Genomic DNA, 20,804 nt, shown 5'->3' on the forward strand with positions numbered 1-20,804 from the left:
CACATTGCTGTCTCCCCCATTTTTCAAGGATCGATTTTCATCGGCACCCTCGAATTACAAAGGAAATTAAAAAGCTATCAACGAGCTTTAATGTCATCCAGACAACAAGCAGAGGCTGGGATGGGAGGGAAGCCATTCTGTTGAGAAAGTGAAAAGGCCTTGGGACATCCTCATTCATGGCCTGACAGATACAGGTTTGGAGGCTGGCCCCCACCACCATCCAGTTTGGGCTATATACTCAAGGAGACATACGTGGGTCCTGTGTGGGCAGCTGTGTGGCCTTGCACTTAGAAAGCCTGATAGGGAGAAAGGAAAACCTGAGGCAGAATTCAGCATCAAACACTTGCTGGTTGGGAGACCCTAGGCAAACCACTCAAACTCGCTCAGCCTCAGTTTCTTCCTCTGTAAAGTAGGGACAGGGTTTTTTGCAGGGTTGTGAGGATCAGGTGAGAAAATATATGTGATATGTTTTTAAAGATCTCAAAACATTAAATAAATGCCATGTATTATTATTACTATTATTACTTATTAATTATTCTCCCACCTCCCAGTAAGCAGGGGTTCTTCTTAACCTGGGGTCTAAGGATAGCCTCCCAGGGGTCTGTGAATAGATTTCTGGGGGTCCAAGAACATGGATGGGAAAAAAACCTTTCCCTAGTCTCTAACTAAAATGTAGCATTGATTTCCTTAAGTTTAAAAAATAATTCAGAGGAAGGGTCCAAAGGTTTCCCCAGAAGGACCACTTTGTCCAAGATGCCAGAAAAGTGAAGCAGACCTGGAAAGAAATATATGCTCATTGTCCTTGTATCCTGGCCCACAGCACAGTGCCAAGTACCAAGGGGACTTAATGGATGCTTGTTTGCTTGTTTGCTATTCCATAACAATTAGATTTAGCAGAAACATATTCCACAGGTTCTGTTTGCCAAGGGGCTCTGTGCTGTGTGTTAAAGTTAATACAAAGAGGACAACATGGGCCATGGGTCTTACAGACCTTGACGGCCAAAAGAGATCTTAGAAATCATCTCTGGACCTCAATTTCCTCATCTGGATAATGGGTGAGGGGAAGATGTTGGACCAGATTGCTTGAAGCTCCCTTCCAGCCCCACCAAGGAAATGTTGCTGAAATAAGTGGACTATTGGACCGGGCTTGGGAAAAAGGGTTCCCATGTAGATACTTATGTTACTAGTGGGTGTTATTGTTAGGAATACACCAGTCTCATTCAAGACAAATTCTGTCCCCTCGGTGACAGGGGCGTGTCATCCTCTTTGTGGACTCTGAGACCTGGCAGCCTTGGGCATAGGTGATCTTAGGCTCACATAATCCACTGTATCTAGAAGTTCCAGCCATGCTTCCTGGCCATTTTCCTGCAAGGCTGCTTCCCCTCCAAATCTCCCCCAATTCTATAACTATGAATTAATTAATTAATGCCATTACAAGTTAATTCAGTCCTATCAATTCCCTTCCCTCTTGGATCCATTCACTATTTTGTGACTTTTCAAATCAACGTAGCCCTCGCAGGACACCATTCCTTAATATGTGTAGTCTCCTCCATTAGAATTGTAAGGTTCCTGGGGAAGCTAGGTAGCACAGTGGATAATAGGACTGGCCTTGGATTCAGGAGGACCTGAGTTCAAATCTGGTCTCAGACACTTGACATTTACTAGCTGTGTGACCCTGGGGAAGTCACTTAACCCTCATTGCCCCACAAACAAAACAAAAAAAAAGCAAAAAAAGAATGTAAGCTTCCTGAGAGCAAGGATTATCTCCACTTTATTTTCCTCATGCTTGCCATATTAATAAGAGTTTAATAAATGATTTTTCATTCATTCATCCACTTGACATTCCTAGGCCCTGTTTTTTTTCTAGAACATCAATGGGTTGAACAAAACAATCTCTGAGTTCCAGCTCTTAATCTATACTTGGCATGATATTATTGGAAAGAAATTGAGGGTGGGGTTCAAAAAATGCTTATGTTCAAATGTCAGCTCTTGGGCAAGTTATGTACCTTCTCTAAGCCTCAGAATCTTCCTCTGTACAAGGAGGCTGTTGGACCCAGACTGAAGTGATGGCACTATAAACCAAGTTACTCCAGTGCTCCTTCTGCCATACCTTGCATTTGACATGGATAAATTCTAGGAGAGGAGATGACCGGCCGCCATCTTTCAGAAATAACTCTCTTGGGAGTTATCCTAGCATCGTGGGTGGGTGGGAAGAACACCAGCCAGGAAGATTCAAGTTTCAACTCTGCTACTTATTTGCTTTTCAACTCTCTTTCAGCATCAGGATTTACCAATCGATCAAATGAGGGGATTGGACTGGGTATCTCTAAGGTTATTTCCAGCTCCAAAATGCTATGATTTGACTCAGAGTCATAACTAGCAGTCTCTATACCTGGAGCAAGAAGAATGCCCAAGGGCTGCATAGACCAAGGCTAATTTAGGGTATGCTGCTGGGAGTAGGGAATAATTATAGCAAACTTTTACATAGTTTGAAAAAGAACTTATATATATATTCTTGCATACATGGATGGATGGATGGATACATACATATATACATACATACATACTCATTTGTTCCTCACAGTAATAATGAGAGGAAGGTGGTATTATTAACCTTATTTTACAGACAACAAAACTGAGGTTCAGGGAAGGTATGTGATTTGATTAGGGTCACACAGTTATTAAATATCTAAGGCAGAATTTGAACTCAGGTCTTGCTGACTCCACGTCAAATGTTCTGTATTCTTTTCCATCCATCTGCCCCCAGGAAAACAAGAGGTTTCTAAGGTGCTAAATAAGGAAGAAGGTGCTCTAGTCAAATGCAGAGACAACTAGTCTTAGAGTCAGGGACTGGGTTTATATCCCACCTTTGACACATATTTGCTGTGTCATTTCCCCAACAAGTCATTTCACCCTATCAGCATCCCAGACACATCTTTAAGACTATGACATGGATTACATGTAGTTATTCCTTGAAGCTCCCTACATCAATGAAATTACCCACAATAAGAGGGGAAGGCAGGGATAAAGCCACCACCAAGAGCTGGGCAGGAGTGAAGTTATGTTGAGGAAGAATGAAGACAAAAGAGAACAAAATCCTTTTTCCTAGCCAACATTCGCCTATAGAAATTCTATCCTTCTATTAAAATGTAAGCTTTTTGAGGGCAGGGCTGTCTTCACTTAGGATCCCCAATACTTAGCATAGTATAAGCATTTAATAAATGCTTTTTTATTCATTCAGTAACTCAGAGGACAATGATAGATTCCATGGTAGGAGATGGAAATGGATAGCCAGTGAGAAATTTGGAGGGTTTCTGTGTAGATTTCATTCTCTTCGTTTTTCTTGACAACTGTTTACTCAACTTCATGACCCAGGGGAGAAGCCTACCTCAGAATGAGGCCACTGCAACTGGTGGAGGCAGGTAGAATTGGCAGAAGAGAAAGTATCCTGGGGACAGTGCTACTGGTACCATCTCAATACCTCCACTTTGGGCAGAAACTCATTTGCTTTGTTACATCTCGGGTTCAATGCTTCCACTCAAGTTCACTGATGAAGATGCCATCTTGGCTTGGTGGGGGCTAAACCATCAGAGGTGAAGCTCTGAAAGGTTGTACCAAAGAGAAAAGACTTAATATGTTGTACAGATGAACTATACATCAATCATCCAAGAGCCCACCTAGCTAAATTCAGGGAGGCTCATCCCCAGAAGTTTGGTCCCCATGAGATCATCAGCTCCCAGTGAGTCATTTGTCAAGACATGACATGAATGGTGTGCCCTTAACAAGGAAGCACTGACCTAGCATCCTTCTATACCTATATGGATTTTAAATGGAAAATGAGCCAAGTGTACAGGACTCAGAATTTCTCCAGAGGGTGAATAATCTCCTCTCATGATAGACAGAGACATAATACTGTCTTTTAAGCCAAACGTAAAGTCGTGGTATGAAACCGGCACCAAAGCAAATGATACATCCAGCAGTAATTAGCGAAGATTACACAGTAATTAAAATCACGATGATTATGTGAGTGAGAATAATTTATACAATAATCTCTATGCTCACATTGCAATATGGTACACATCCAATGAAAACAGACCAGAGTGGCTTTCGGTAATAAATTCAGAGCGTAGCATTGCTAATTACGTGGTGACAGACCGACCATTGAGGCTGGGATATAAATACAATCTCCAACAGGATCCACAGTCTAGTGGGGACTTTAAGGTGCTAGCCAGTGGAAGAAGAAATGATGCCCCTAAACCCAAACTAAGAGAGACAGTGAGGTATAATGGTTATAGACACATATTGGCTCTGTGACCCTAGACAACTCCCCTAAGCTCTCAGCACCTGAGACAATTCTCTAAGACTGTCAGTTTCAGACATGATGTCCATTTGCTTTAGTGGAGGGAGTTTCCATTCTGGGAGTACTCTACATTGATGAAATTACAGGTGCAGATGCCATCCTCCCCCAAAGAGAAAAAAGAAATCCCAAAAGCTCCTCCATGGGATCTCTGGGTAAGAGGGAGAGGAAAACCTGCAGATTCTCCACTTGGAATGCAGTAGGTAGTTTTCTCTTTCTCTTTTTAATTTTCTCAACTCTCTGCCACGATCTGGCTCCAACGTTGATTATTTTTTTTCTCTTTTTTTTTTTTGTTGCGGGGCAATGAGGGTTGAGTGACTTGCCCAGGGTCACACAGCTAGTAAGTGTCAAATGCCTGAGGCTGGATTTAAACTCAGGTCCTCCTGAATCCAGGGCCGGTGCCTTATCCACTGCACCACCTAGCTGCTCTTCCAACCTTGATTCTAACATTATTTTACACAACATCCTTTTTTTTCCATTTCCCTATTCCATCCAAATTATATGACCAGATATTCTGTAAACTTAGTACATCATCTCTAAGTAACCCAGTGGGATAAAAGCTCTGGGCCTGGAGTCCCTAAGACGTGAGTTCAAATCCAGCCTCAGACACTTGCTAGCTCTGTGACCCTGGGCAAGTCATCGCTGCCTTCCTCAATTTCTTCATCTGTATAAAAGGAATAAAGCAGCACCTACCTACCTCCCAGGGTTCTGAGGAGCAAATGAAACCATATTTGGAATATTATTTGGAAAGTGCTTAACCCATTTTATGGCACACAGAAGAAGCTAGATAAATGCTTATTCCCTTCCCCAGCTCTTACCTTTGTCAATGCATCACACAAGCCTTCCTCCATCCTTGAAATGAACTGCCCTTCTCTCATCTCCAAATCCTTCTCTTCCTTCAAGTGTCAGCTCAGAAGCCACCTCTTTTCTATACTTTTTATGCTTCACTCTCCTCTGGTGACACTGGCCTCCATGTTTGTCCTCCCACAGGACTGGACACTGTCTCTGGTTGTCTCCCATATCTCCCTCCTCAAGTCTCTAATATCCCACTTTCTACAGCAAGTCTTTCCTGGTCCCCTTCAATGCCCTTCATGATATAACCTCCACTTTGCTTTATACATAGACATGCATATGTACAGACATACGTAACATGATAAGTACACACATGTGTCCACATATCGGTACATGTATAGCTATACACATGTGATTGTACATACATAGACATATAAGTATATGTACATGTGTGTATATGCTTACATAGAGAGAGTATGCTTAGAGAGACAGAGACAAAAAGACAGAGAGAAATCTTGTATGTACTTGATGTGTGTACCCATTTTCTCCCCCATTAGAAAGTGGGCTCTTTGCAAAAGCAGGAATGGAGGGGGTTTTTCCCTTTCTTTTTACCCCTAGAACTTTGCACAGTGCCTGACATAGAATAGCTCTTGACCAGGCCTCATTGCCTATGGTGTGGGAGGTCAAGGACCTGAAGGAGGCACCTTCCTCCTAGTCCTTCATTTCTCCTTAGCAAGCTCCAGCCTCCCTGGGAGGAATCATTCTGAACCGGACCCCAGGCAGTCAATCATAGAAGGAGCTCTCCATTGGACCCTGTCTCCTCCTGGGTGCTGTCCATTTGGAGATAGACAGAGTCCCTCCCATCACCCAGACTAGGTGATCATGTATGGGCACATCAGCTAGCCTGAGTGGAGAACGGAGGTTGGCATGGTGGCCCATGCTGCTGGGGTTGGTACCAGAGATCCTGGGAGACTCTGGGGCCAAGTATGGAAGCAACCACTGCTGAGGTCATAAACACTCTCTCCCTCCCTCCCCGTGTCACTAATTAAATTTAGTGTCACCATTTCTAGAAGCTCTTGCATTTTTCAGAGGCAGCAGGGCATCTTTTTGGCCATCCATCACTGGGCTTTAGGTATATTTCTCTTGAGCTGACATTTCCTTATAAATAACACAGAGACAAGGATTTTTTTTGAATCACAAAACAGTCTCTCTCTCATTTCGTCTCTGTGTCTGTGTCTGTGTTTCTTTCTCTATAGGTTTTCCCACAATTTTTTTCTTAACCATCTAGGAGATCTTCTAGTCTGCTCAGTCATTCAATTACTCAACAAACATCTATTAAGTGCCTACTGCATTCAGCATGGTATAATGGGAACTTGGAGTCTGGAGAACTCGAGTTCAAATCCTGAATGCAAATCTTAGACCTAACTTGAGGGATCACTGACAAGTCACTTTGCCCCTGTGGCCCTTAATTTCCTGATTTCTAATATAAAATGAAAGTGCCTGTCATTCTTATCTTACTGGATGGTTTCAGGGATCAAATGAGATGCTGTTGTTGTTTTTTTGGTTTTGTTTTTTTGCGGGGTTATGGGGGGTTAAGTGACTTGCCCAGGGTCACACAGCTAGTAAGTGTCAAGTGTCTAAGGCTGGATTTGAACTCAGGTACTCCTGAATCCAGGGCTGGTGCTTTATCCACCTAGCTGCCTCTGAGATGCTGTTTTGATAGCAAGTTTCCAGTCTTTAAATGCTACAGAATTGTAAGTTATAATCATGCACACAGCCCAGCCCTATGCACTGTGGGGGAAAGAGGAGGGAGGGGGAACCTAAACCTGAGGATGACACGGTCCCTCTATTCAAAGAGCACCCAGTACAGGAAGAATATGGAGGGGTGGGGGAAGACAGCAACATAGGACAGTAAGTAAGACAGACCTGGGGTCAAGGGGGACTGGGCTCTGCTTCTGGAAGCCTTGGATCAGGGACTTGTTCTCTGCCTTAGTTTCATCATAGGTTTTATGCTCCCTCTAAGAATTTCCCTTCTGTGTTAGTAATAGCATTTATATAGTGTTTCAAGGTTTGTAAAGTGCTTATATATTTATACATATAATCCTCATGTGCTTACATCAACCCCAAGAGGTCATGCTAGTATTAGCCCCATTTCACAAAGGAAGAAACTCTGGCTGAGAGGTTAAGTGACTCATGTCGACTGAGGTACTTAGTGTCTAAATCAAGATTCAGACTCAGGTCTTCTGGACTCCTAAGTCTAGGACTCTCTCTCCACTCTATGACTAAGTTATTCTAGGCTCCCTCCCAGCTCTGACATCCCCTGTTTTAAAGCCCCTCCCAGCTCTGACATCCCCTGTTCTAAGCCCACTCCCAGCACTGATATCCTCTGGTTCTAAAGCCCCTCTCAGCTTTTATAATCCATGTTCTAAAATCTCTCCTTTATGAGTCTAGGATACAAGTCCCTTCTGGTTCTAACAGCTATAATCCTCTGATTCCAAGGCTCCTTTTTACTAGGGACCCAATTATGCTTCTGTATTTTTCAGTGAGTTTTCCTTACACAGCATATCATTAAGAGTGTCTTGACATTAATGGATAAAATACTTGGCCAGATCCTTTGGAGTCAGTGAACTCCTCCTTGGATACATCAGAGGTCATTAGAGTGAAAACTTAAAGCATCATGGACTCAAGAAACAACCCTGCTTACCCACAAACACAAAGACTCACACAAACTCACACACACAGACTCATACAACCAACCACATTGTATAATCTTTGGAAAGTGATTTCTCACTTCTGTAACTCAGTTTCTGTTTCGTGTAGAGAGATTGATATGACTATACATCCATAATTAAAACAAATGTTTTTAAATGGTTTTATCATATAATTGGAGGAAAATTAAATATTTTATTTTAAAATATAAAACATAAGATACCAAAATAATTGTGGGTTTGAAAAAGCGGGAGCCCTGGACTTCAGAGCCCTTTAAGGTTGTTTTTGGAAGTTAAAATTTGGAAGTGATTCTGACTAGCTGCCTTTTGACATTAAGCAGGAACCACAAGGAATTTCTCAGGTTAAGTTAAATTTGGGGGGGCTTTCTATGTTCCAAAGACCTTGGATTGAGGTGAAGGTTATCTGCTTAGAAGGGAAGCATCGACTTTAGCCAAGGCTCTGAGAACAGATCAAAGCTTCCCACTGGAGTAAGAAGCTGGCATGAGGTTTTTCTCTAGGGTAAGAACAGGTATATTTAAGTTTTGCCTTTCTAAAGATGTAGAGCTTAAGTCTAGGCTTTTAGGCTGAGAAAAGAGCAGGCAGAGCCAATGTTTCTTCTTATGGAGAAGTGGCAACAGCAGCTGGGCCTAAGACACCAGCTTGATGGTAGAGGACAAGAGGAGAGAGAAGCTCTATGACCCTGTGTCCTGTGACCTTAATTTGGAAGCAGCCACAGTGACCACAGCACCAATGGAATACCACCAAGCAAGGGCTACGGAAGACCAGCAGGGACTGATATTTAGCAGAGACTGCACCATGTTCCCATATCCAGCCAAGAGTGGATACCATGAAAAATAAAAAAATTTAAAAACCCAGGGGGGAGGATACCAGGTAGGTGCAGAGTGACCTCACCAGAAGACCTCTTTGCCCCCCAGAGTCAGAAGCGTTGTTTGTCCCTCTACCCAAGAGCAACTGCTACGTCTTCCCTCATGAGTGCCCCCTCAAAGAATGTGTTGTGGCCAAATGCATTCCCTACATGTTAATACCTCCATGTTTCCCCAGTCAATCAATCAGCATTTATCAAGTATCTATTATATGCCAGACACCATGTTAGAGTGGTGGGAACTCAAAGACGAAAACCAAAACCTTCCTTGCCCTCAAACAGCTTATATTCTATGGGGGTGAGACAATCTGAATGTGTACAAATAGAGACAAAATAAGTATGTACAAGGAGAATCCATGCATCCGCTCTTCCCAAACATAGATGGGAATTTGCAGGTCTAGCTCACCTCCCTCCCTGACCAGCTGCCTCTTTGCTTTGAATTAATTGCATTCCCTAGTTTACTAACAAAAACAAGCACATAGGTGTGGGGGGGAGTAGGGAAGATGGGTGTGAGTATGTGCAGGCCCCAGGAATACCTTGAACCTGAAGTAGGCCTGTTTGATATGAGGCCTTTCTTGGCTTTCCCAACGACACCCCCCCACTCCAGAGCTTTCCTTGTATCTGTCCTCAGTGTGTATAAATTTCCCTTTAGCACACAAGCCCCTTGAGGGCAGGGACTATCTCAGTTTTCTCAGTATCCCCGGCACTGGGCACAGTCCCAGCACATGGTACACACCTCGGAAATACTTGTTGATTGACTGATTGATTTGGGGCTCACTGTGTGTTGTGGGAGGTGAATCCAGCTGCTACTATCTGCAAGATGGGGATGATAATTAGTCTCCTGCCCCATTCACAGGCCCAGTGTCAGGATCCAAGGAGAGAAGGTGTGGGAATGGGATTTGAGAAGAAGCCAGCATCACTTGAGCACCCATTAGTCTAAATTGCCCATCATCAGTAATCCTATCTCTGCTGCTCTCATGGCCATGATCAGGGCAGCCCAGGCATGTGGATGCCCAGAGTTGAAGTGGGAGGGGGAGAGTTTCCAGAGAACCAAATTCCTTCCTCAAATAGTCTTCTTTTCTCTCATGTGTAATTAAAAGTAATAATCAGTTGATCTTGTTTTAATTAGCTCACCAGCTTTGCCTTGTTGTCTTGATTTCCTTTTGATATTTCTGCTCATCTCACCTATCAGTCTTGGGTCACTTCACCTTAAATCAAGAGCTTTCAAAGTTAGCAAGGAAAATCCGTGCTCATTTCTGGGGTCGCCCATTAACCAGCCAGTCTTCTCTCTACTTTATCCTGTTGGCCTTTTGTTATGATGAAAGTCCAATGCATTTCATCTTAATTATGCATCTGTTTAATCCATAATTTCTGATTTATTGCCGTTCACTTCTAATTACAATTGGGCCACCCTCATGACAGAAAAACGAAATGAGCTCAGAGAAATGAAGATAAAGTCAGATGGGATGCATGGCTGCAAATGGATGGTACTCTCTACCTTCATAAAGGCTGTGTGAGCCCGTCTGTAGGGTGGGTGAGATCCCTTCATGGGGAAATCCAGAAGTCTGAAGGATTCCCTCCTGATTCTTGACTAGATTTGAAACCATTCCACTTGATCAAAAGAAGGACCCAGTCTGGATACAGAAGCAATTGCAGTCACAGAATCTGAACTGGAAGAAACCACAGAAGCCAACTCCTCCAACCTATGGATGAAAAAGAACCCTCTCCTCTACATAGAGCACCATGGATCTAAAACCAGAAATGGCCTTAGAGAATGTTGAGTTCAACCCCCTCATGTTACAGATGAACAAATGAGACCTCAAGAACTTACTGGCCCAAGGTCACAAGATTATAAGAGGCAGAGCTTGGACTAGAACCCAGGTCCTCTGATTCTAACCCTAGTATTCTTTCCCCTGTTACCATAGCACCTCCTTCTGATGGGGTATCTCAGAGGTGAAATGGATAGAACATTGGACCTAGAATCAGGAAGACCTGAATTCAAGTCCTACCTCAAGACACTTACTGGCTGTGTGATCCTGGGCAAGGTTACTTAACCTCTGTCTGCCTCAGTTTGCTCATTTGCAAAATGGGGATAATCAGAGCACCTGTGTCCCAGGGTCATTGTGAGGAACAAATAAGATAATCATTTCAAAGTAGTTTGTAAACCTTAAAGTATCTGTGCTGTTACAGATGTGGCCATCCAGCCTTCAACTGATGAACTCAAGACAGGTGAAACTATGGCAACACCCACAATATCACCACCAACAATTCTCCTTTGGGACTCACAAGGCAGAGACCACAGGGATTCATCTCTTCATTATGCAAATGAGGAAACTGAGGCACGGAGGGAATAATTGACTTATTGTTGATAATTGACAAATACTTGAAAATTACAATCACAGTCTTTAATTTTTGTTTAAAGATCGCAGGATCAAAGAGCACGAAAGGTCCCTGGAAGTCAAGTCTAATTTCCATGTTTTACAAATAGGGAAACTGAGGCTACATAAATAAAGTGATTTACCCAAGGTTACATAGATCTGCTCACTTCAGTCCTAAAATATATCAGCCATATAAAATATATGGAAATATATAGAGATATGTATGACATATAATATGTGACATATATAATACATATTCCAAAATCATGTATCATGTTTCCTACACCATAAAATATATTCACACCTTCAATATACATGGGATAACTAACATTAGAGGAAGAAGTTGGAAGCCCTAGCCCCACCACTCTCTGTGTGGCCCTAAGCCACCATTTCTCCCAAGCTCTTGGTTTTTTTCATCAATAAAATGTGGTTGTGGATTAAAATGATTTCTCAAGAGTCTGCCAATTCTAAGAGGCAATGATGCTATGATCTCTGAATAGAAAATCATCCTATCAGTCACATTACTTTTAAGCCCAGGGCTTGATGAAGAAAGAACTAGACCCCCAAATAGCAGTGAGCCCCACTGAGCCCCTTGGATGTTGCACAGCATGCCTGTGACCAGGCTCAAGAGCAGCTGGCACTCCGGTCTCCCCTGAAGGGTTGCCATTTAGAGCCAGATGGACCTTTGAAGAGCAGATCGCTCCTCACGCTTGCTCAGGTGCCAACTTCCCATCCGTGTTATGTTTGGCCAAAGTGAATGGGAGCAGGGGACTGGAAAGCACAGGCGATGGCAGCCAGCTATGCGTGGGGTGGTTGCAGAAAATGTTAATTCTATGACGATGAGATTTGGAAGGAAATGGAGCTATTTGGGCCACAGGGATGCCTAATAATGGTATGGTGCGAGGGCGTTTGATAAGTGTGCCTAGCATGGTGCTATTGTAATAGAAGGAACAGAATGAGAGAAGGTGGAAGAGGAGGAGGAGAAGAAAAGGGGAAAAGGAGGAGGAAGGTGACAGGGAGGAAGGGAGGAGGAAGGGAGAAGGGGGAGAGGATTAAAAGAGGAGGAGGACAAGTAGGAAAAGAATGATGGGGAGGAGGAGGAGAAAGAGGAAGAAGGAAAGAGAAGGGGGGAATGAGGAAGGGAAGAGGAGGGAAGAAGAGAAGGAGAGGAGGAAGGGAAGACCATGAAGAGAAGGAAGATAGAAGGAAATGGGTAGAAGAAGAGAGAGGAGGAGAAAGAAGAGAAGAAAGAAGAAGAGGAAGAGGGAAGGAAGAGGTGAGAAGATGACTCCTCAGACAGTGACAATTACTCATCTGAGCCACCAACATGCCCTTTCCCATCCATGGTCTATGTGTTGCCTCCCCCTACCTTCCTCTTCTTCTTCTCTTTTTTCCCTTCTCCTCCTCCTCTTTTCCCTTCTCCTACAATGGCACCACACCAGGCACTTTTCGCCAATGCCCCGCCATGCTTCACTACCTTTCACCCTTCCAGCCAGCCCAGCACCCCTGCCCTGGTCTCTCCCCAGTTGTTTTCCAGCATGAGCCAAGAAGGTCAGACAGCTGTGTCGGGCATGAGTCAAGTGCAAAGCCTTGGGGGCAATGGCAATCTAGGAGTCCAGAGGCTGCTGTTAGAAAGATGAAACTCCACAGTGACCAAGGGGCATGGGTCCGTCTGTCATCTGAGGACCTGGACTTGAATTCCAGCCTGGGGCCTGGTACGAGCCCCTGACCTCCTCCAGAGGTCAGCATCCTCCCACCAACCAAGGTAGCCTCCAGTTGGAACATTCTACAACCTCTAAGCCCCAACACAGAAAGCATGATGGTACAGGATGCAAGCTACTCATTGGCTTGGTCCATTTGGTTAACATGTAAATAACTAGTTGATGATGGAAGCACTTTGCCAAACAGATGGCTGGCCATTGGGTAAATGCATACCTGGTAAACTGATTGGATTTTCTTCTCCTTTGTTGCTTCTAATTGAATCACCAAGATCTTTGCCTCGACATAATCTTTAGTGGAGGGAGCAATGGAATGAAAGTCAAGAACCCTGAGACTGGGTGGTGGCTCTGCCAACAACCAGTCACTCACATCCCTCTGATCCTCAGTTTCCAATTTTGTAAAATGGGCATAATAAAACGAAGTAGTAAATGTGTGGGATGTGGGAGCCAGAGGCCTTTTTCAAAGCCTAACTCTACAACCTGCTACTTTGTGTGACTTTGGGCTAGTCACTGAATTCTCCCGAGCCTCAGTTGTTCTATTCAGAAAAGATGGAGACTGGAGCCAAGTGTGGAGGCACACCACCATAATGGCAGTCATCAGGGAGGCTGAGGCTGGTGGATCTCTTGAGCTCAGGAGTTCTGAGCTACAGTGGGCTGTACCCATTGGGTGTCTGCACCTAATCTAGCTTTAGCATGGTAGGCCCCTGGGAGCAGCAGGCCACCAGGTTCCTTAAGGAGTGTCAAACCAGCCCAGCTTCTGAGCTGCTCAGTGGTGGCATCAAGCTCATTAGTGGCTTCCTACCCTTCCAGCCCAGATGACACAAACAGACCCAGTCTTGTCTTTTTTTTCTAAGGAGATTAGATGGCCTCTAAAAATCCATTCCAACACTGACTCTGATGGCCTCCATTAAGTAGTTGCCACTCTCTGTGTCTCTATTACATCATCTGTAAAGTGGGCACAATAATGCTTAGATAGTCTATCTCACAGGGTTGTTAGGAAAGTAAATGCTCTGCAATGTGGGTGTGGGGGGAATCAGTCAGTCAACAAACATTCCTTATATTGCTTCCTAGTTCTCACTATATTCCAAGCAGTGTGTTATGTGTTCAGAATACAAAGAAAGCCAGAAACACAGCCCTTGCCCCAAAGCAGCTCCCATTCCAATGGGGGAAGACAAAAGTGAAGATAACTGGGCAAATACTCAGTTCTACACAGAGTAGATGGAAGGTGAGCTGAGGGAGGAAGTTGGGGGCCTGGGAAATATCTCCCATAGAAAGCTGGATGTGAACTGAGACTCGAAGGAAGCCAGGAGGGGGAGGTCAGATGAATGGGAGGAATGGGAATGATTGCATCATCAACTTTTGTTCTGCTGATGTTATAGTGTTTCCCAAGATAATTATTACATCATATTTATTATATTATAATTTTTCATAATTACACTCTTCCTCCATGCCGGCATTGCCTGGGGTTAAGATAACCCAGTTCTGGGCTTGGGACAGTGAGACTGGGGCATCAGAACGAAGAGCAAAGCTCAGGAGGACCCCATTGGCCTCCTCACAGCAGCTGCCCACGGGCTACTGTTGACAGTCTCTTACCTCTGATCCAGAATTCCACTGCCACTGGCTGACTGCTGCGACAGACTTCTCCCTGTGCTGCTAGATCGCGACGGGGATGGGGTTGGGGATGAACTCAGCCAGGATCTGATGCTTTCCATTGGCTGAGAGATGATGGAGGATTCCAGAAGGGACTGGTTATCCCTGGAACAAGAGCACAGAATTATCTATCCCTGCCCAAAGGTGAGACACAAAGTATCAGTGCCATCCATACGGTCCATTCACAATGACCTCAGCTGTCTTTAAGCCTCTCTGTTCTGCTTCACTCAGGGTGTAACCTGCACTCCCTGGGTGACTTGGGACAAGACTTCTGTGCATCTCAGTTCATTTGATTGTTTATTTTCCACCCATAAAATAAGGAGGTTGAAATAAATGACCTCTAAGATTCCTTCCGGCTCAAATGCTTTCTGCGCCAAAGTTGATGAGATTGAGAGATGAAAGCGTATGTTCAAGTCATCTGGTCACAAAAATAGAAAATCACAGATTCACCAAATTTGAGTGCTAGAGGAAAACTCAGGTAGCCATCTAGTCCAATACACACACTTTCAATTCGCTCATTTTATGGATGTCCATTCAACTGGAATATGCTGTCTCCACCTCTTAGCTTTGTTGGCTTGCCTCAAAACTCAGCTCAGACACCATCTTCTGCAGAAAACCTTTCCTGGTCCCCCAGCTGGTAGTGCCTTCCCCACTCTGGTTACTTTACAAAGCCTGCCTGCCTGCCTGCTTGTCTATCTGTCCGTCCGTCCGTCCATCCATCCATCCATCCATCCATCCATCCATCCATCCATCCATCCATCCATCCATCCATCCATCCATCCATCCATCTATCCATCCATCTATCCACACACATATATGAGTGTATGTATGTATGTATATATGTATTTATGTTTGTAGCCCCCAAGTGCACTGAATTCATAATTAGTATTCTTTCTACTACAATATTGAGGAAGGTTTGATTGGGGAGAGGAGGGAGACCTTAGAGCATAGAATGTCAAAGATGGAGGGGAACTAAGAGCATAGAACATCACAGGCTTTTCGTATATGACATTCTATCACTCATCTCTGTGTCTTTGCACTGTCCAGTCTCCATCCCCAAGATGTACTCTCTCCTCTCTTCTGCCTCTCAAAATTTCTTGTTTCCTTCAAGGCTCTCTGGTCAAGCACCACCGTCTTCATGAAGTCAAATCAAGACAACAAGCATTTATACAGTGCCTACTATGTGCCAGGCACTGGGCTAGGAATGCAAAGAAAGGCAAAAAATAGTCTCTGCCTTCAATGAGATCTCCATCTAATGAAGGAGAAAACAAGCAAACAAATTAAGTACAAATAAGTTAATGTACTAGATACATTAGAGATAATCAATGGAGGAAAGTACTAGAACGAGGAGGAATCAGCACAGTTCCTTACTGAAGGCAGGATTTTAGCTGGGTCCTGAACACAGCCAATAAAACTGTTCAGAGTTGGGAGATGGTCTTATATGAGGAACAGATGGAAGGCCAGTGTCACTGGATCTCAGAACATGGGGGTGGTATAAGATGCAAGAATACTAGGGGGAAAAGGACAAGGCCAGGGCGGGAAGGGATTTACAAGTCAAACAGAGAATTTTGCACTTGATTCTAGAGGTAGCAGGGATCCATTGGAGTCTGTTGATGAGGGGCTGAAGGGTAGAGGTGGGGATGACATGGTCATTGCTAGGTTGATTTGACAAATGAATGGAGATGGATGGACTAGAATGGGAAGAGACCTGGGCCAGGAAAACCCACCAGCAACTACTGTAATAGTCCAGGTGAAGGGTAATGAGAGTCTGCATCAACATGGGGGCAGTGTCAGAGGCAAGAAAAGTGGGGTATGTTAGATTTGCTGGGAGGGTGGAATTGACAGGAATTGGTGACAGATTGGACATGGGGGAGTGAGAGAGAGGGAGGGAGCCTTTTCTGATCCCTCAGACAGCTAGTGCCCTCCCTCTCCAAGCTATTTTGCATTCATTTTGTTTGTATGCATCCTGTACGTATTCATTTGTATGTGTGTGTTGTCTCCCCCAAGAGAATATGTCAATGAAACACCAGGCATTTATGAAGCTACTACTACACTACAGAAGTTCCTTTCTGTAGCCCCACAATTAAGCCTAGTACCTGCTAGTACCTAATAGGCTCTTAACAAATGGTCTTTAATTAGGTTCCATTTTCATCTTAATACAAATGGCTTCCATATGTGTGTGTGTGTGTGTGTGTGTGTGTGTGTATACATCCTCCTTGCAATGTCACTGATTCTCTTCAAGAACCACCCCCACCCTCACCAATACCACCAACACCACCAACACCACAATCCTACTTTCTCTCCTGGGCTCCAATCCTCCAGCATGCACCCCCTATTGGACATTCCAAACTGTATTTCCCAAAGGCATAGCAAACTCAAGATGTCCAAAACAGATGTCACTTTTCCCCCCAAACCTACTCTTCTTCCAAATTTCCCTACTACTGTAGAGGACAACACCATCTTTCCAGTCACCCAACCTCATTGTCATCCTCAACTCTAACCTCTCACTCATTTCCCATAGCTAATCTCTCTCTCTCTCTCTCTCTCTCTCTCTCTCTCTCTCTCTCTCTCTCTCTCTCTCTCTCTCTCTCTCTCTCACACACACACACACACACACACACACACACACACACACACACTAATTCAGGTCCTCATCCCCTCTCCCCAGGACTGTTGCAATGACCTCCTTTGTGGTCACTCTGCCTCAAGCCTCTCCCTACTAAAATTCACCCTTCACACAGCTGCCAAAGACATCATCCTTAAGTACAGGTCTGACCATATTATTTTCCTACTCAATAACTGACAGTGGCTCACTATTGCTTCTAGAAATCTCTAGTTTCTTTCTTGCCTCGGCTCACCCTCCCTTCTGCAGGAAGATTTTCTCAACTCCCAACAGCCATCTGCTAGGGCACCCCTTCTGGGAACTATCTCTTTTCAATTTATTTGTATTTGTTTGCATTTTGTTTGCATTCTGTATCTGTTCATTTGGAAAGGAATTATCTTCCTCATTAGAATGTAAACTCCTGGGGGCAGCTAGGTGGCGCAGTGGATAAAGCACCCGCCCTGGAGTCAGGAGCACCTGAGTTCAAATTCGACCTCAGATGCTTGACATGTACTGGCAGTGTGACTCTGGGCAAGTCACTTAACCCTCGCTGCCCTGCAAAAAAAAAAAATTAAAAAAAAAAGAATGTAAACTCCTTGAAGGCAGGGACAATTTTACTTTTGTGAAACACAAGTGTCTTTGTATCACCAACACTAGAGTAAATAGTGAGTGCATAATAATGGCACAAAGTGAACTCTAAGTAATCGCTTTTTGATTAACAGATTGATTGACCAATTGATGGAAGAAGTTATTTCATTACTGAGCTTCAGTTTCATTATCTGTAATATGGGGGTAGTGACAGTTCAGTCTCAATAATAAGGTTAATGAGGTGTAAGTGAAAAAATACATTCAAAGTGCTTTGTAATCCTTAATTATTATTAACATTTCTTAGCATTTCCTTTTATTTGTTCATTGTTCCAGACCTGTGATTTTCTCAGTAAGGGAGAACTCCCAATATGGATATTCTCTATAGGCTTTGAGAGCTGCCAGAGTTAATAAAGGCTTAAGCAATTTGCCCAGAGTCACATAGTCAATATGTGTCAGAAGCAGTATTTGAACTCAGGTCTTCCTGACCCTGAGGCCAACTCTATCCACTATACCATCCCATTTTACAGATAACACTGAAGCCCAGGGAGATCCAGTGACTCGCCCGTATAGCCTCTAGCTGATGTCATGTCAGAACTGGGACTTCAAGGCCAGCTCTCTACCCATTGGGCAACTCTGCCTCTCCTGAACTATTACCATTCTATAACATAAACCTTGTCTTCCCAAGTAGATGGCAAACACCTTGCTTTACATCACCTCCCCAACCTCCATCTCCAGAGCAAGGGACTCCCACTTATTCATTAAGTGAACTTGTTAACGATTTGTCAATGCCTTGATTGAGATATCCAGCCTTATCTATTTCTGCCTTTAAGGGTGACATCTGACACTCCAACAAAGACAGGTCTCAAAAGGCCCACTTAGGGAAGAGCCCAGGTAGCCTTTCTAAGTGGCTATTGATATGTGTTCAGCAAATGTGCTCCCAGAAGGCTGCAGATCAATCCATCATATATCACAGTCAAGTGCCCAGTCTACCTTGGGGCCATTGCACTTACATCTCTCTTCGGGCTCCAGTAGGGGAAGATTCCAGCATTGTCCGGACACTAGGAGAAAGAAACACAGGTGAATCCATCAAGATTCCCTTGAGTCACAAGCCCTGGGCTCCAAATGACTTTTATCTCAGACCCTTCCCTTCCCAATCAATAGTTGAGAAGGCAGGTACACGGCCCCTTGGAATGCCCCCGAATGGAACATGAAATGAGATGGATGTTGACATGATGTTTTACCACAGGCCAGCAAAGATTAAAACAGAGCCTTTGGCTACAGAGATATGAAACAACCAAGGGGCACTGGAGCAGGAGGCAAAAGATGGGGGAACAAACCCCAGTTCTGCTTCTAGCTGTGGGATTTTGGCTAAGACACTTTCCATCCTGGGACCTCACTTTCCTCATCTGGAAATGGACACTACGTGAGGTACCTTCTGGTTCTGATTCCATAATTCCCTAGGACACTTAAGGAGTGACTTTTGATATCAACCTCACTGTATCTGCATCTAAAAGGGTGCAAATGCAGGGACTGAAAGAAGGCCTTAGAACAGGGCATGTCAGAGCTGGGAGGGGCCCTTAAACATCGAATGTAGTATAAGAACACACAGGTAGTAAGCTTCAGAGGAAGGATTTGAACCCAGGGCTTTGACTCCAGAGTAATGATCTTTTCCCCTACATCACTCAATAATCTCTAGAGCTCATTTTAGTCATGTCTAACTCTTTGCGATACCATTTAGGGGTTTCTTGGCAAAGATACTGAAGCAGTTTCCTTCTCCAGCTCATTTTACAGATGAGAAAACTGAGGCAAACAGGGTTAAGTGACTTGCCCAGCGTCACACAGCTAGTGTCAAGTGTCTAAGGCTAGATTTGAACTCAGGTCCTCCTGAATCTAGGGCCAGTGCTTTATCCACTGCACCACCTAGCTGGCCCCTTTCCAGTCTTCTTACACCTTATTCCTCCCACCTGCTCTGTGATCTATTGATTCAGAGGCTGTTCCTCAGACACTCCATCCCTGAGGGTATTCAGTGGCTATGCCCCAGCCCTGAATGTTCTTCTCCTCTTAGCCTTTCCCTCTTGGCTTTCTTAGCTTCCTCCACATCTCAGATAAACTCCCACCTGCTACAAGTCCATCTCTGAGCTTCCCTGGCACTGGAAGCCTCTCCTGCCACCTTCTGCCACCCCCACTGCAGCTGCTATCACCATCCCTTTCTCTTTCAATCTACTCTGTATATCTCTGGAATATACCTTGCTGTCTTCACACGGTGTCCCTCACCAGACTTGTGTGCTTCTTGAGAACAGGAATTGTTTTTGGTTGGCTTTGAATCCCCAGAAACTAACACGGTGCCCTGCACACAGCAAGCACTTAATAAATGCTTGTTGTCTGATCACTAAAGGTTCCTACAATGACAAGAACTGGCATCACTACAGGCCTTTCATGTTTATAAATCACTTTGAGTATGTTATCTCAATTGAGATAGAAATAGGTTGGCATTTTCATCCCCATTATGCAGATGAGGACATTGAGGCACTCAGCTATCAGGTGTGGGTTCGAACTCATGTCTTCTTGAATGCACAAGTCAAAAACAAGAATGGAATCCAGGTCTTCCTGGCCCCTGACCCAGCAATCTATCCATATAATAACAATGCTTCTCATGATCCTATAAATCCCAAGGGTTGAGAAATGGAAATTCAGGCTGTGAGGCTGTATCTGGCCCAGCTTTCTGAGCACGTAACCCAGACAGAGTCAAAGAAAGGCCTGTTGCCTTTCAGCCTAATTCCCAACACGGGGAAATGTGACTTTTCATAATCTGACCGATTCTCCCAAAGACCCTCCTCACGATTTCGTGTCTGTGTTGGAATGCTGATTTGGGACTCAGGCTGGAAGCTGGGGCTGAGGCAATTAAAGGGAGCAGCAAGAACTTGCTGGGCCAGGAGGGAGGGCGAGGACCCCAACATTCAGGCCCAGGCCCAAATCCCTCCAGGGATGCCTCAACCAGCCCCTCCATGGAGGTGGCTAGAAAGCCCCCCCCCAACAGGAGGACCACATCTACCTCCCCCCAATAACACATCTCCACAGATACAGGGGATCATTAGTGGTAGCCCAACCCTTTCATTTTACAGAGAAG

General features: G+C 44.4%; 1 protein-coding gene across 3 annotated transcripts in view; it reads right to left on the reverse strand.

Moving 5' to 3' along the window:
- MYO18B (myosin XVIIIB) overlaps positions 1-20,804 on the reverse strand; it is a 346,197-nt gene that overhangs the window by 31,252 nt on the left and 294,141 nt on the right. For all 3 annotated transcript variants that reach the window (XM_043977482.1, XM_043977483.1, XM_043977484.1), the window contains exons 41-42: positions 18,688-18,735; positions 14,431-14,592 (exon numbers count right to left, since the gene is read on the reverse strand). In XM_043977482.1, the coding sequence (XP_043833417.1) occupies positions 14,431-14,592; positions 18,688-18,735 (210 nt within the window). The remainder of the gene's footprint in view (positions 1-14,430; positions 14,593-18,687; positions 18,736-20,804) is intronic.

Source organism: Dromiciops gliroides, chromosome 1 (assembly GCF_019393635.1).
Source record: "Dromiciops gliroides isolate mDroGli1 chromosome 1, mDroGli1.pri, whole genome shotgun sequence".
NCBI lineage: Eukaryota > Metazoa > Chordata > Mammalia > Microbiotheria > Microbiotheriidae > Dromiciops > Dromiciops gliroides.